Source organism: Curcuma longa, chromosome 4, assembly GCF_044706935.1.
Source record: "Curcuma longa cultivar G26 ecotype Majalengka, Jawa Barat chromosome 4, ITB_CL_G26_1.1, whole genome shotgun sequence".
NCBI lineage: Eukaryota > Viridiplantae > Streptophyta > Magnoliopsida > Zingiberales > Zingiberaceae > Curcuma > Curcuma longa.
The window spans coordinates 19,907,713-19,925,153 of record NC_133864.1 but is presented as its reverse complement, the minus strand read 5'-3'; the positions used below and the strand labels follow the sequence as shown (position 1 = coordinate 19,925,153).

The 17,441-nt window shown below is 37.9% G+C and overlaps 1 protein-coding gene across 1 annotated transcript; it reads left to right on the top strand.

Moving 5' to 3' along the window:
* The first annotated feature begins 307 nt into the window (after window positions 1-307).
* LOC141826041 (membrane protein PM19L) lies at window positions 308-1,019 on the top strand. Its single transcript, XM_074713295.1, has 4 exons — window positions 308-431; window positions 507-726; window positions 797-842; window positions 924-1,019. The coding sequence occupies exons 1-4, from the start codon at window positions 314-316 to the stop codon at window positions 1,017-1,019; spliced, it is 480 nt and encodes a 159-aa protein (XP_074569396.1). The 5' UTR covers window positions 308-313.
* The last annotated feature ends 16,422 nt before the right edge of the window (window positions 1,020-17,441 follow it).

Here is a 17,441-nt window from a genome sequence, read left to right as displayed (position 1 = left end):
CTTTGCTAGGACTTGTTTAACCGCGTCTGTATCTCTTTGATCTTATAACCCCCATAACAATATATATATATATAATCATCTTTCTGTTTATGATAACAAAAGAAAATAATATTTAAGAAATCTTCTCATAGGGAAGTGCCTTGCGTAGGCAAAGAGACAAGGAATAAAACCCTTGTTGCAGCAAAGAATGTTCACAATCAACACCACCACACCACAACAGCCAGTTCCTATAAATAAGCACCAATAGCAGATTTCGATCAGCACAAATCTCCTACTGATCGACTCCATCCGTTTCCCCTCCTCAATCGTCCTCATGGCGTCCCAGCCCTTAGCATCCTTCCTCCTCTTCATCAACCTCCTCATGTATGCTGTTGTAGCCGTAATAGCAGGCTGGGCTCTCAACTATGGAATCAATGAGACTCCTCAAGCATGTAACTAACCATTCAACTGCCCATACGGCACTGCATCAAACACGCTATATATAACTAATGCATTTTCACTTGCAGCATCTTCCTTGTCGATACCAGCTCATCTGTTTCCGATCTACTATCCGATCGGAAACCTAGCCACTGGGTTCTTCGTCATCTTTGCGCTCATCGCCGGCATTGTCGGAGTTGCCTCTTCACTCGCAGGCTTGCAGGATGTCAGCAGCGGGAAGCCAGCTGGCATGTTCTCAGCAGCAGCGTCCTCAGTCATTGCTTGGAGCCTTACTCTTCTGGCCATGGGGTAACTTAATTGCTTGATCGATCACTGAAAACGTTGATAATTGATTATGATTTGGCGTTGAAACTTGTAGGTTGGCCTGCAAGGAGATCAGCATTGGTTGGAGATGTACGAGCCTGGTAAGGTTTCCTGCACATATATCTTAATTGCATGATCTGCATGCTCGATCAGTTTTAAATGGATGGAGCTTTGTTTGACAGAGGACTCTGGAAACCTTCACAATTATTCTGAGTGGAACTCAGCTGCTGTGCACAGGGGCCATCCATGCAGGAGCTGCATCTAGCAGCCACTTTTAGCATGCACTCATGCTTAGTGATTCTGTGATATATCGATGTATAAACCAATTCCAATGATTCTTTTATCAGAATTGTATCTTCATTTGTGATGTTTAATTTCCTTTTCGTTGTGATTACCATAAGAGGATGAGTGGGTGAGGATTTGAGCCATATGGTGATAATTATGCAAGGTTTGGAGGTGTGAACTTTGCAGAGATTGCGATAATTGACTTGATTAAAGAACCATGTATGCTCTATGTTTAGCCAAAAGTGTAAGGGTGTGCTTATTTGTTACGAGAAAAAGAAACGTTAGGAAGGGAAAGATGGTAGAAAAATATATTAAAATAATATTTTTCTTGAAAGGAAAGAAATAGAATTTTCAAAATAATATTATTGAATAAATATTAATATAAATTGTCACCTCCAAAGTTTTTACCCATTCGTTAAAAATTAGCTTTACTATACTTTTCCTTTGCAAAATGCGACGAGTGTTAAAGAAAGGTAATCGAATTAAAGAGAAGAAAAGATGAAAGAAATAAATTTTTTTCATTAATAATTTGTCAAGAGGCATACAATTTATAGAGAAAGTGCTCGATCAATTGATAGATTAATAAAGAAACTATCAATTGACATAATATAAAAGAAAAGTTCTAATTCAATAATAAATTTTTATTGACTAGTTTTTTTACCCCTCGACAAATTTAATGGGAGATTTTTAACATTGAGTTTGCTTACTAGTCTCGTGAAATGTTGTTTGGATAATGATTTCATAAAGATATTAGCAAGTTGATCTTCTGTAAAAATATAAGAGACAAATAATTATTAAGTTGATTACATGTTCACGAATAAAATGTAAATTAATTTTCACATATTTTATATGTGAAAGACTAGATTTGCTGTAAGATATATCACTCCAATATTATCACACTAAAATTTTGATGAAACATTTGATGCAAGATGAAATTCTGAAAGAAGCGATTAAAGCTAAATAATTTCAGACATTGTATTAGCTATAACTTTATATTCAGCCTGAGTGCTTGAACGAGATACGATTTCGTGCAAGAAATATTACATACCCATTAGTAGAGCGTCTATCTTTAGGAGAGGTTGCCCAATCCACATCACTATAGGCATGTAAGTCTCTAGAAGATTAACAATGTAGAAGAAGACCATGTAGAATAGTACCTTTGAGATAGTGAAGTATTCTTTTTACATTATTCCAATTTTGTTCAGTTGGAGCATGAATAAATTGATAAGCACGACTTACTACAAAGGTAATATCAGGTCGTGTGATAGTGGCATATTGTAAGGATCCAACAATACTTCGATAAATTTGAGGATCAGACATAGTAGGAGAGGATGGAGTTGCAGAGAAATTGTTAATAGCAATTAGTGTGGAGATCGGACGTGCTCCATCCATTTTAGTTCTTTGGAGAAGTCTAATAATGTATTTGCTATGAGAGAGGAGATAATTCTCATCATGTGGGGTAAGTTCAATATTAAGAAAAAAATGAGCATTATCAAAATCTCGAATAGGAAATTCTTGATTGAAAAAACTTAATAGAGTTGTGATGCCCTTTTGATCATTGTCGGTTATTAAAATATCATCCACTTAAATAAGAAAAAATATCATAGATCCATCATTATATTTGTAGAATAGAAAAGAGTCTATCTTTCATCCAGAAAATCCTTAAGCTTGTAACTAATTAGATAATCGATGAAACCATGCACGAGGAGCTTGTTGAAGACTATATATAGATTTTTTGAGCTGACAAACATGAGATGAAAATTGTAGATGGATAAATCTAGGTAGTTGCTCGAGAATTATAGTTTGCTCAAGATGACCATGAAGAAAAACATTAGAAATGTCCAATTATCGTACAAACCAATTAGAACTGACAACTACCGATAATAATAACCTGACAAATGCAATTTTGATGACGAAGCTAAAGGTGTCATGAAAATCAATATTTAATTATTGACTAAATCCTTTAGTTACAAGTCGAGCTTTGTACCTTTCAAGAGAATCATTAGCTTGATGTTTGAGGCAAAATGCCCATTTAGAGCCCACAACATTCATGGAGGGAGTGTGCGGAACTAGGTTCCATATTCTATTATGAAGAAGTGCATCAAATTCTGTAGTCATTGCATTATGCCAATTTGAATCCTTGTTCGCTTATGAAAACAAGTTAGTTCAATAGATTTTTAAGGGGTCACTAAAGCTTGTGGAAGGAGATATTGGGTTGTCAATGGTGGGCAACGTGCATAGATGTCACTTGGGGGAAGCATATGACGAGAAGCACTATCATTCAGTAGATGAAAACTCTGATGATTTATCAAAAGTAGGTATGGATGAGAGCACTTTAGGATAAACATGTGAAATAGTCAATTGTCTTAAAGTTGTAGGACCACCGACAAAATTTATGTCAAATCGTCTAGGACGTTGAGTACTAATATGCCCAACTCTGAGATAAATTTGATATCTACTTCGATTATTTGACATTGAAAATAGAAGAAAAAGGAAAAAATAAAGGAAAAGAGAAAATAAGAGGAAATAATAATAATAAAAGAAGAGAAAAAAATAATATACGCACTTGCGACAGTGATAGAAGAAAAAACCACTATGAAACAACGATAAAAAATTAGAGAAATAGTAGCTCTGATACCATATTAGAGAAAGGTAATCAAACTAGAGAGTAGAAAAGATAGAAAGAAATAGAACTTCTTCATTAATGATTTGTCCATGAGAGATACAATTTATAGAGGTATTAAGGTGCTCAGTTAACTGATAGATTAATAAAGAAATTGTCAATTGACATATTACAAAAGAAAAGTTCTAATTCAATAATAAATTTTTTTGATTAGTTCTCTTTTTTAATGAGAACAATAACAATGATTGAGGTTTCGATTGTACGTTTGTGATGATCGAGGTTTCGATTGCAAGGAGAATTGTTGGAGGACAATGGCAAACTCAACTAATCCTGAAGATAAATGACTTTCCCTTTAATTTACCCAGAGTAAATCTAGAAGTATAAATGGCTCCTCGCCTAGCAGTAATTTGTCATAGATGGGATTCGAACTATGCATACTTTGTTAATATGTTGAACGCCTTGCTACTGCACCATGCCCAAGGGGAGGGGACGATAATGATATATCATTGTACTTGGGTTTGACCACATTACTCTAATGTGTTAATAGTATAATTTAAGTTAGCTATGAGTTTGTAGTTTGATGTATCTCTTTAATTGGTATACCCTATATATCTGTCCGGGACATGAATTGCACAGAAAGTATGCATCGTTCAAGAATGTCCGCCCTGGAGCATGACTCGACCAAGTCGATGCCTCGAGGAAATGTTACGTCAACATGTCATAGGACTTCAATCATGCACTCACTTTGGGGACATCTCCAACCAGGAACATCCCCAAAATAGATACATAAGACTTCAACTATACACTCACTTTGAGAAAATTCTTGAACGAAAAGATCTCCAAAATAGATTACACAAGACTCCAGTCGATCGAGAACGTCCTCAAGACGGAGCACCCGAGTCACAGGAACATCCCCTACCGGAAATATCTCTATCGAGTCAGGTCTCCTTGATAACTGGCATTTTTATCGGGTAAATTAGGAATAGCTTGGGCAATTTTTGATTATATTTCAGGCAATAATAGGGTTTGTTGGGCTAATTATTTACCGTGGATGAATTTTTGGAGTTTATTATATTTTTCATTAATTTATGGTATTTATGGAGATTAATTGGTTGTACTTTATTTTTGCAAGAAATTTAATTACGAAGAAAATAAAACCTGGTTTGAGTCTGATTGAATTGAAATTTAAATTGACTTAATCGGGTTTAAAATCAATTTCTGGTTCAATCAAATGGATTTGATTCAGCAAGCCCAAGTTAGACTCAGCCCAAAATCCAAGCCCAACAAATCCGGTTCAATTCAATGATTTTGGCCTGGTTCAATTGCAAAACCAGATTTGGTCCGGTTCAATCAAGCAGCCGGTTCACAAGTGTTTAAAAGGGTGAAACGCCGGTTCAGCTGAGGGCGGCTCGAGATCGCGACCTAAGCATTTCTCATCCGCGATTTTTGTCACTGTTCATCTTCTCCGCCGAGCTCCCGTTCCTCTTCTTCTCCGATTGTCCGAGCAGCTCCGACGGCGCCGACAGCTTGGTAGTCGATGAGCGCCGACAACCCACCTCCACAGAAGCATCAGTAGTTGGATCCGCCGTCTGTGATTTCAGCAACGCGTCCACGCAGGTTTCTGTCTGTGACTTTAGCAGAACACCGCCGATCACCCGCGTCTCCACCATCACCAGAGAAAGGCAAGGTAAGGTTTCATCCATTCTTTGTTTTGAAACTCTGTCCGTGATTTCGGCAGGGAGGAAAGGCAGAAGTGGAACAACCCCGCCTTTGTCTCCTCTGTTCGAGTCTCGCCGTGGGTGACTTCTCCGGCGAGGTCCATCTCCACCGGCGCACAGTCTTCTCCAGTGGCTGGCTACCCTCTGCGCTAAATAGGGAATCCACCCTCCGCATTCCTTTCTTCTATTCGCCCTTCCTTCGGTTGGTACCGGTGCCTATTGAAGGAAGTCACTAACCCTAACCCTAGTTCTAACTTGGTTTTGTTAATTTCTTTTGTTGTTTGCTAGTTGATCATTCAAAACCCCCCAATTTTTTGATAGCTTTGATTGTTGGTACTAATAAGGAGCTTGATGTTGAGGTTCTGTTGAGCTAAGTATTGATTGAAGGCTTTCCATAATATCATTTAAAGGAATTGTGTTAATCAGAGGGTTGCATAAGAATGGAATATGGCTGTGTATCGAATGCTTAATTAAGTTTTGATGTTTGTTCCGGTTTGAATTAAATTAGGATGTGTATCAAATAGTTAATTGAGTTGGGTTGAATAACATGCCTTTGTTGATGTTTAGATTGGAATTGCATGTTAAGTTGTATCAAATTATGAGGTTTGTGTTGAATGCTATGATGTTGGTGTAGTGTGTTGAATCAAATGTTTATTTCTATTAAGGATCCATTGTAACTTGAGTTTTATGTGGAACCATGGAACACAATGTAATAGTTGATTGCAATTGATGTAAAGAAACATGTTTAAGGTTGAGATTGAGTGTTTGGAATTGTGTTAAGATTTTAATTGTCGAAACCAATTACATGATTGTTTTGATGTTGATTCATGTGCATGTATTATGTTGTTGTTTGAGTAATGTGAATAAGTGAAAGTATGTTGTTGTGTGTAATATAATGTAACTTGTATGTTTGTAACGTTATGTATGATGGATGATATGTATTATTGTATGATACCTAATTCTGTTTGTATGTAACACCCGCAAAATCCTTTCAATATTTCCTTAATATTGAACATGTCTACATGAATGATAGCTTAGATTATGAAAATTTTAGTGTAAGTACTAATGGGCCTTACATGGGCTCTTAATGGTGAAAATCCTTAATGGATCACTAGTAGCATTTTATCCTAAAACCTAATGGGCTCCATGTGATTAAAAAGAATAGCATAACTCTTGATGGGCTTTACCTTATGTGGGCTTTGCCAAAAATAAAAGAAAAAGAGTAAGAAAAATGTTGGTGCCAAGGATTGAACCTTGGACCTTAGGTAGTGGCAAGCTTTAGGAATGCATGAGGTAACCATGAGCCCTAGCAAGGGTGTGCTATTAGAAGGATAAGGGAAATTGTAGATATGTGTAGGGCACATGAAGAGGCACCATGAAAAGTGAAGAGACACCAAGTGAAGAGACACATAACTCTTCATTTACTATGAGTAATGAAGGCATTTTCTTCCATGGCCGAAACCTCCCATTCCCTTCATTCACTATAAGTAATTGATGAGAGGAAAAAAATGCCAAAGGCATTTTGAAACCTCCTTTCCCTTCTTTCCTCTTCTCCACCGAAACCTCCTCTTCCCTTTTCTCCCCTTTAGGGCTCTCTCCATCAACAAGGTTCACAAGGAGATCTAGTGAAGGCTTAGGGATTCTAGGGGAAGCAAAGAGGAACAAAAGGGATTCTTAAGGCAAGAGGTTTCATCTTTTTCTTCTAGGGCACATAAGTATTTTGGGAACCCTAGCACAAGAGGTAAGACTTCCCTCACCTGCAACATAATGGTTCTAACTATTGTATTTTATGAAATTTATGTTTACTTGTGTGATGTGGTTGAAAATTCATGAAGAAGGCCATGCTTGTAGGTTTCGGCCATGATCCAAAGATTAGGGTTGGTTTTGGATTAGGGTTTCAATTATGATCATCCATGTTTGGTTATGCTTTGAATTGTGTTAAGTACAAGTTGTATGAAATTTTATGCCCTAAATGGAACCCATGCATGTTTCGGCCCCTACCCAAAACTAGGGTTTGAGTTAGGTCAAACTACCAATTCTTGTGGTTAATGATTTCTTATGAAAGTGTATGCATTGTATGCTAGTTGTATGAGTTTTAGGTGAATTTTTATGCCATGAATGGGACCATGAAGTTTCGGCCATGTTAGGGTTCAAGGTTAGGGAAAAAGGGGTAAAAACCCTAAGTGACTTACTCTTGGATTAAAATGAATAAGGGGATGTTTTATGATCCATGAAGTGATAAGTTGGCATGTTTATGTATTTTTTTTATGATGTTATGCTTTACTCCATGCCATGTTATATGTGTTGAGATTATGTTTTATGTTGTGTCATGCTTCAAGAATCATGTTGATACTTATGCTTGAATGTATATCTATGCTATGCATGACTTATGAATAATGGAATGTTTAAAGAACATTCACTATGAAAAGGAAGGAAATCATGTATGTTATTTTACTTTATGCATGGCTTGTACCGGATCCTGAAAGGGTCCAAGGGATGGGTACCTTAAGAACGCCCCTAGGTTGAAGGATAGTATGCCTAGTACCCTAGTAGGTCGAGACTAGCTACCTCGTACTTACTTAGGGATGCGCGCAAATGATGAATGGGTACAAGCCGGGGACCCCAATAATGATGATGATGATGATTATGTTTAACTACTATAATATATGTTTTCAAAAAGCATCCTCATTGTTTATGCACATGATTTAATGCTAATATGTGTATTCATGCTTATGTGCTTTATTTAATGCTAATGTGTATTCATGCTTTATGTGCTTTATTTATGCTATGTACATTCATGCCTTATGTGACGTTTGGATTTTTGTGAGTAGGAAAGGAGCTTACTAAGCATTCGTGCTTATAGTTTACTTTCTTATGTTGCAGATCAAACTAAAGGTTACTAAGGAATGGGAAGCAGCAGGAAGGGCAAGTGTGTGTGTGGCAGTGACTTGGCAGAGAACGATCCTATTACCATTCTAGATTCTGAACTTAGTACTTGCATGTTTTATATTTCACCTTTTTGGGATGTTTGGATTTACTTTATGTTATGGATGTTTAGTCTAACTTTACATGTTGAGTTATGGTTTCTGGTTAAGAATGATATGCTATGTTTCTTTTAGTTAGAACTAGATACCCAGACATGCTTGAATTAGTTTTGAATTAGAAAGGTTTATTAGAAAGGTTTTCAATCGCATATGAATACATCACTATCATGTATGAATGTTTAATTTCCGCTGCAATGTTTGTGATTCATATGTATAATTATATGAACGAAAAAGAAAATGTAGCGTCCGCCGCCCCACCTAAGGGCGGGCGTTACATAGACATGAAAGAGTTCTTGGATTATGTGAGGATATAACTTAGTGATAGATTTTACCTTAAATAGTTGAGATGATGACTATTTTATACCTAGTAAGGATTGAACATGATTTTAATTATTGTGTGGCACTGTGGTAAATGTCACTCTAGAACTTGCTCTGATTCTGTCGAGGCCACATTACCATGAGGTTGCATAATTTCATGAAGGTTTTTCTTTTATTCTTTTATTCATTCATTCTTTCTATTTAGTATAGGTTATCGAATAATCTATCTCTTGTTACCATTTCTTTTTCTATCGTCTCTTTTATTCTTTCCTTGGATGTGGGAACTCTGAGTGCTGAGATGAGAATTTCCCCCAGGACGGACAAAAATTTAAATGTGGGGGTGTGTGTAGAGAGTTCACTATCGACAGACTTTCATGTTGCTTGTAGATAGTTTTTTCATTTTTTATTTTTTTTAATTTTGTGGTATTTCATTTTTATTTTTATTTTATTCATTTGTAGATAGGTTCAAAAAAAAGTGATCTATTCAAAAAAAACAAAAAATATAGAATAAAAAAGAATAAAAAAATGGCAAAAAAAGGAAAAGAAAAAAAGAAAGAAAAAATAGAAAAGAAAAATAAAAAAACAAAATGAAAAAAAAAGTTTGGTTCTTTTTGAGAAAATAAAAATAAAAATTTGAGTTGGTGATATTGTTTGGGATAGTTGGTAGTGAATTTTTGTAATTTTTATGCCTCTTCTTGAGTTTTATGGTAGACTATACTTTAGTGTGAGAGAGGGATAGGAGTTGTTTTCTCATTATTAGCTCACCCCACACTAGTTTGGTTTTAGATTCACTGGGCATGATTTTCATTGACTCATCTGTGAAGCATATCATTATTTCCCATTTCTCCCACTTGTATTTATCAGTTTCATTTTTCCTTTTACATACATTATTTTCTTTCCATTATTTATTATTCTTTTATTCCTTATTCATTATTCTTTTGCAATAAATCTTTATCAATTGTGCGATCTTATGCATATGATAGTGGTGGAGATTAGAAGGAGAGCAAGTATATGGTAGTGCATGGACCATAGGTAGCTTGAGAGAGATCCACTTTTTACATAATTATGAGGATGAGCGACCACACACAATATTTATCCTGTGAGGTTTTTTAAGTCATCATTCTCAATTTATTTAAGGTAGATTGAAATTGCTATTTTGTTGATCCATATATAAATTGAATTCTGAATTGCTTGAATTTCTAAGATTTGACACTTTTATTTAACTGGTTGTTGTAATTTTCTGATTTGATTGATATTGTTCGGGAGGAGAATAATGTATATTAGTACTTTCATGAGACGTGAAAGAATAAGTGTGGGGATTTGATAACTGGCATTTTTACCAGGTAAATTAGGATTAGATTGGGTAATTTTTTATTATATTTCATGCAATAATAGGGTTTGTTGGGCTAATTATTTACCGTGGATGAATTTTTGGAGTTTATTATATTTTTCATTAATTTATGGTATTTATGGAGATTAATTGGTTGTACTTTATTTTTACAAGAAATTTAATTACAAAGAAAATAAAACCTGGTTCGAGTCGGATCGAATTGAAATTTAAATTGACTCAATCAGGTTTAAAATCAATTTCTGGTTCAATCAAATGGATTTGATTCAGCAAGCCCAAGTTAGACTCAGCCCAAAACCCAAGCCCAACAAATCCGATTCAATTCAATGATTTTGGCCAGGTTCAATTGCAAAACCAGATTTGGTCTGGTTCAATCAAGCAGCCGGTTCACAAGTGTTTAAAAGGGCGAAACGCCGGTTCAGCTGAGGGGGGCTCGAGAGCGTGACCTAAGCATTTCTCATCCGCGATTTTTGTCACTGTTCATCTTCTCCGCCGAGCTGCCATTCGTCTTCTTCTCCGATTGCCCGAGCAGCTCCGACGGCACCGGCAGCTTGGTAGTCGATGAGCGCCGACAGCCCACCTCCACAGAAGCATTGGTAGTTGGATCCGTCGTCTGTGATTTCAGCTGCGCGTCCATGCAGTTTTCTGTCTGTGACTTCAGCAGAACACTGCCGATCGCTCGCGTCTCCGCCATCACCAGAGAAAGGCAAGGTAAGGTTTCATCCATTCTTTGTTTGAAACTCTGTCCGTGATTTCGGCAGGGAGGAAAGGCAGAAGTGGAACAACCCCGCCTTTGTCTCCTCTGTTCGAGTCTCACCGTGGGTGACTTCTCCGGCGAGGTCCATCTCCACCGGCACACAGTCTTCTCCAGTGGCTGGCTACCCTCTGCGCTGAATAGGGAATCCACCCTCTGCATTCCTTTCTTCTATTCGCCCTTCCTTCGGTTGGTACCGGTGCCTATTGAAGGAAGTCACTAACCCTAACCCTAGTTCTAACTTGGTTTTGTTAATTTCTTTTGATGTTTGCTAGCTGATCATTCAAAACCCCCCAATTTTGTGATAGCTTTGATTGTTGGTACTGATAAGGAGCTTGTTGTTGAGGTTCTGTTAAGCTAAGTATTGATTGAAGGCTTTCCATAATATCATTTAAAGGAATTATGTTAATCAGAGGGTTGCATAAGAATAGAATATGGATGTGTATCGAATGCTTAATTAAGTTTTGATGTTTGTTCCGGTTTGAATTAAATTAGGATGTGTATCAAATAGTTAATTGAGTTGGGTTGAATAACATGCCTTTGTTGATGTTTAGATTGGAATTGCATGTTAAGTTGTATCAAATTATGAGGTTTGTGTTGAATGCTATGATGTTGGTGTAGTGTGTTGAATCAAATGTTTATTTCTGTTAAGGATCTATTGTAACTTGAGTTTTATGTGGAACCATGGAACACAATGTAATAGTTGATTGCAATTGATGTAAAGAAACATGTTTAAGATTGAGATTGAGTGTTTGGAATTGTGTTAAGATTTTAATTGTCGAAACCGGTTACATGATTGTTTTGATGTTGATTCATGTGCATGTATTGTGTTGTTGTTTGAGTAATGTGAATAAGTGAAAGTATGTTGTTGTGTGTAATATAATGTAACTTATATGCTTGTAACGTTATGTATGATGGATGATGTGTATTATTGTATGATACCTAATTCTGTTTGTATAGATTGTATAATGTTGTATGTTGAAATCGTCGTATGTATTATAATGTATATTATTGTTGTATAAGGTATGAGTGTAATTTATATTGTATATTTGTACGTGTTGTATGAATAACATTGTGTATATTGTATGCTGAGTTTGGTTAATATCATGTAACTATTACTGGGATATGTAGAATAAGGTGTTATGATCCACATTGCTACTATATATATTGAGGATTCTTTTGTAATTGTTTATTCAATTGTGAATAAATAAAGGTGTAGATAATTAGGATGAACAAAACATAATAAAACCCCTACACCAAATGTCTATAATAACTTCAGGTCATTTAGTCCATGAGAGAGACGATCCGGACCTCTCTATACTACTTTAGCATAGTTAGGAGTTTGGTAAATAATTAATTAATTAATTTTAATGGGTGTTAGTGACACAATAATTAAGGGAAACATGTATATAAATAATTCTCACCAAAACAATCACATCACTCCTCCAATTTAAATGTCCAACCATCCCTGGCAGTTGCAACTCTAACATAAAGCTTCCAGTAACTTCCACCAACAAGATCGATGACATCAAATGTGACTCACAACAACCATCTAAACGGTGTCAGATGTACAATGTCGATGTCATACCTTTGACATCCAACACGACCCCATGTCCATGGTAGTCCGTAGGCAAACATGACGACCCATGTGGCCAGCGAGGTTCAGTAGTATAAAAGTCTAGGTGAAGATGGTTGAAGATACGCTTTTTCTGCAAGCATGTGAGCTCTCATTCGGGCTTTCCATTTTTCTTTTTGTTGATGTGCAGGCACAGAAGTTGTTCGAGTAAAAAGAAGCAAAGGCTTTACTAGACTGAACCCGTGGGGAAGGGGTGGTATCATCATTTTAGCGCTATACATATATGGGAAAGGAGTGAAGATGAAGATGGTTAGTATAAGGTTGACCATGACAGGCTTGCATAGTGAGGGGTCGGATGAGCAAATATGGCCCCCTCTTCCGATAGTATTGGAGACTACAAGAGGTCCCATATCATGGGAGCAACTTACGTGCCTCATCGCCACTATGGTAGAGGAGGCATTTAGGCTAGAGGTAGAAGCACCGATAGAAGAGGTATAGGAAGTAGAGCCTATAGTGCAAAGTTCTAGAGGAGCAACTTATGCTTCTCACATTAAGAGAGGGCGATCAAGTCTAGCCCAACTACCATCGAAGTGTGTTGTGACTCAACAGATGCCTTTATCAATAGCTATATTAGAGGAAGGGTTATCACCCAATTTCTAAAAACCTCATGTGAACGAATATAATGGCACCATAGATTTAAAAGAGCATTTGTGTCATGTTGAGAATGTGTCTCTTCTCCATCAATACTCTAAGGGGGCTAAGTGTTGGATCTTTGTCACTACACTAATTGCGCCCATCAATAGTGGTTCAACACCCTAAACCCAAGTTCTTCAGTCTTTCAACGATTTTGGGTACTTGATCTAGTGCCTCCATCATGTCCAAGAATTGAGGTGTCTCTACGACTGGGGGGAATCCATCACTATAGAATTACTTGGTGCAATCATCAATGCCCATCTGAAGGAAGGTAAACATACGAGCCCTCAGTTTACCTAAGATGATGCCCTAAACTTTGCCTCCCATTTTTTCTTATACTCTGCAAATCCTCAACCTATTGCACTAGCTTGGCCTTCAGAGTGGTTGCCATTTGCACCAGCTCAGTTGAGCGGTTCTTCCACTCGGTAAGTGTGACTCGGGCATTTTGTAGCTCCAATTGGACAACCTCTTTTAAGGTCACCACTTCCTTGGCCTTTAACTCTGTCGTTTCAGCACAAGTCATCATGGGCGAGACCTCCTCTAGTGTTGCTCTCTCTGTAGACTTAGAAACCTCTAAACCCTACACCATTGAGTCAGGTTCTTCCTTAAGCAACCCTACCTAGCTTTGAAGTCCTTCGGTGTGGGCTAGGGCTTTGGCCAATTGGTCGTTCATGTTGGTGCAATTGACCTATAGTCAAGGTTGACTAGGTTGACCAAGTGATAACACCCATTTTGTGTCTCACTACGGTATCAAACAAATCACCAAGACTCCTTTACACTAATATAGTATAGGGATGACTTGAATCATCTCTCACAAGGAATGTACAGTAGGATGATATTCTCAAGATTAAGTTATTATTATTATAGGGGTTTAGTTTTTATTGTTGTAACTAGAGGTTTAGATTTTGGATTGCTAAGGCTAATGAATGAAAAATATTCTAATCTAATCTAAACTACTATTGCAATTGAATTAATGGAAACACAAAGCATTCAATGAAACATAATATATTCTAACTTATTTGCATCCGAATAAATAATAAGACATCATTAGCATTCAAATGAATTAAAGGATTGAAGGGAAATAAAGCATTGGAGGAATTTAAATGAATTGAAATGCATTAACCAAAGTAACAAAGAGTAAAGGGAATTAAAACAACCAAAGTAACAAAGAGTAAAGGGCATTAAAACAAACACATGGCAAGCATTTAAATAAAGCTAAGCTAAGACTAAGGATAAAATTGAGATCTCTCCCTCTAATCAAATGGATGGTGGATGTGGAATGAGCCCAGAACCTTGCAACTTGCGTATGGAACGGAAGCGCCTCTCCCGACTAGGCAGAAGGCTTATTGGTGGTGGATTTTGACGATTACATTGGATCGAAGGCATGCTTGTGATGGGAGAACCTCGTGGATCGATGACCATGTTGGAGATTGGAATCCCAATCCCTCTATTGATGATGTGGAGTGATGGAGCTCCGAGATCTCATAGCTTGCGGATGAAGGAGAGCTTCTCCCAATCGGGATAGAGCTTGTAGACATAGATGAGCTTGCAGGATGGACTACCTTCTTCCAATCAGTAGAAGAAAGTTGGTCACTAGAGTTGTGGATGGAGATGGCCAGAGGTCCTTCCTTGGATGCTAGTCCATGTTGGCTTGATTGGCCTCTGAATCGAACTTTAGGATGGGACACAACTGTTGGGATCGTCCTGGTGCAATGCGCGTGTTCTCACATTTCGGAAACGTGCGCAGCGGAAATAAAATAATAATTAACAGTAATTATTAAACAACACACACGCATGCATAAGTGGAAACAACATGTACAAGGCATGGCAGGAAATTAAAATTTTCTGAATAACAATTATTCTACGTGCACAAATAAAATTTGCAGAATAGTAAATTATTCTAAACCATACCTTCGCGGATGACGTTGGAATGGTGTTGAATCAATCGAGCGTTCCTCGTCCGAGTTCCGCCTCTACTAGTGATCTACGCCAAGCTCCCGTCAAGACGACTTTGGAAGCTACGAGTCGCGTCATCGTCCTCGGTACTAGCCGATGATCGATGACGATCGAATCGAGAGAAGCTTTGTTCCGGAAACTACGCAACAACGTGTGTCGCAATCGTTCTGGGGCTTTCTAACTATCATCGAGAATCGTATTCCCAATGTAGTATTCGATGGTCAATCATTGACCGTTGATTCAGGACAAATTGATCGGAACCTATTCCGATAATGATGGAAAGAAAATCTCCGGAAACTTCGTAAGCTTCCATGAGATTTACAAAGGATCATGGACGATTGGGATTTGATTGACAACGGTCAAAGATCTATCCAATAATTAAAACAATTTTTCAATCATTGGACAATGATTTCGAACCGATACAATCCATCCTCATTGGCCAAAACAGGATGACACATCATCTTCCCCTATTATCCTCTTCTCCTCCTATCCTCTTCTCAGCTGAAAATAGAGAACCAAACAACTGTTGTTCGGGTTCCGCTTATTCTCATGGAAAGAGCAAATCTTCTCCTCCTTTGGCCGGTGAAGTATCCTGCAGCTCCGGCCTCTAGCAGAAATTTAAACGCAAACAAGGGCGTGTGATGCTCTGCTCAGCGGTAGGAGGATGAAGCAAACGCCAATAGCGCTGAAGGACCTCGGCTCCTCACCATCGCCCTCTAATAAGCTCCCGGCTCGCGTGCCTTTCCGGTGGACAACAAGCAAGCGCCGGAGAAGAAACAGCGTGCACATGACAGCTAGGGTATTCTGCCTTCTCTCCACACGATTGGCACTTCTAGGGCGGTTTCCTCCTTGCTTCTCCGGCGATCAACTAGTAGAGAAGATCAGCGAGCCACAGGAAGAAGCTCACAATGAAGAACTCGCGGGAAGAAGATCACGGTGAAGAACTCATGGGAAGAAGCTCAGAGGAACGCCTGAGAAGCCCTATTTGCCGCGCTCTTGGGGAGGCCGACGCTCCTCATCCCCCCGAAGAAGAAGAATAGGGCAAGATGCCCTGTTTTATCGCGGTGAGAAAACGGGAGATTGCTACAGTGTGCGGCGGGCTTGGATGCGTGAACCAGCAAAATAAAATTGGGATTAGGGTTGGGCGAACCAGCCTTAGGAAGTGAACCAAACCAGACCAGATGGAGTTCCATCATTTTTTCCATTGTCTGGTCCAACCATAATTTATTTCTCTCATTCTGAGAATCCAATTCTCAAACTCGTTTTAAGTCCTTCGGAGAACTTATTGTGCATGTGACCCAATAGGTTCCCGGTTATGTTGGCCGTCCATAATTAACTATTAATTACGGAACGATCATGAGTGGCACCTAGTAGTACATCATGATCCCCAATTGATTGAAAAATCAACAATTGATTTCAGAACATCTTCTAAATCTTTCAGCAGCTCCAATTAAACGTGCCTCGTTCCTTTCACCGTCTTATACCCGCTTGGTTCAGGACATGGTCTATGTTGTTAGTGAGAGCCCTAGAGCCAATCATTTGATGATTGTTGTATGGACTCATTGTATCATATTTCTACATTTTATTAAGGCATTTTTATTGTGGTTATTATACTTACTTGATATTCGTGTCATATAACTAAGTATAATAATGTCCTTGAGTAGATCGTTTGTATCTATATCAATCGATTGGTTGAATCGATAGTGAGATGATATAGAGAACACTACTCTAAATGATTCCTAGTCAAGTATTAACATTCAAGGACAATGTTAATGCGACGAGACTAGCATGTAGGTCAACACGATGACTTGATCTCACAAGTCATGGATATGAGATATCAAGTTGACACATGGGTATGCATTGGAGAATGTATACTGAATGACCCACCATGAGAAAGTATCATGGATCGTTATATGAGTGTCATATACTTTCTCATGTGGCTATTAGTATGACTATTAGTCCTTGGACCTGAAGTCACCATGGTTCTCTACATAAGGAGTTACTTACTTTGGCTTCGTCAAACATCACCCGTAACTGGGTGGACTATAAAGACGATTACTATGTATGTAACAAATTATGCGGAGGGATGTGAGTGATGTAGATGGGATCTATCCCTCCCATATAACGGGAGTGATATCATAGTTCTTGATAGAGTGAGACCACTAAAGTGCATGGTCATGCCCAAATGAGTCAACATGTGATGTTGAGCTCGTTTGATTGTAGTGAGTCTACTTGAAGTTCAAGACACAGATTGATTAGAGGATGACATGGTCTATGCCTCGGTTTGATCAATCATGATATCAAGGATAGAGGAACATTTGTCACATATTGTGAAGAGTCACAATTAGTAGTCACAATGGTGATGTTGGATCTCAACATTCTTGT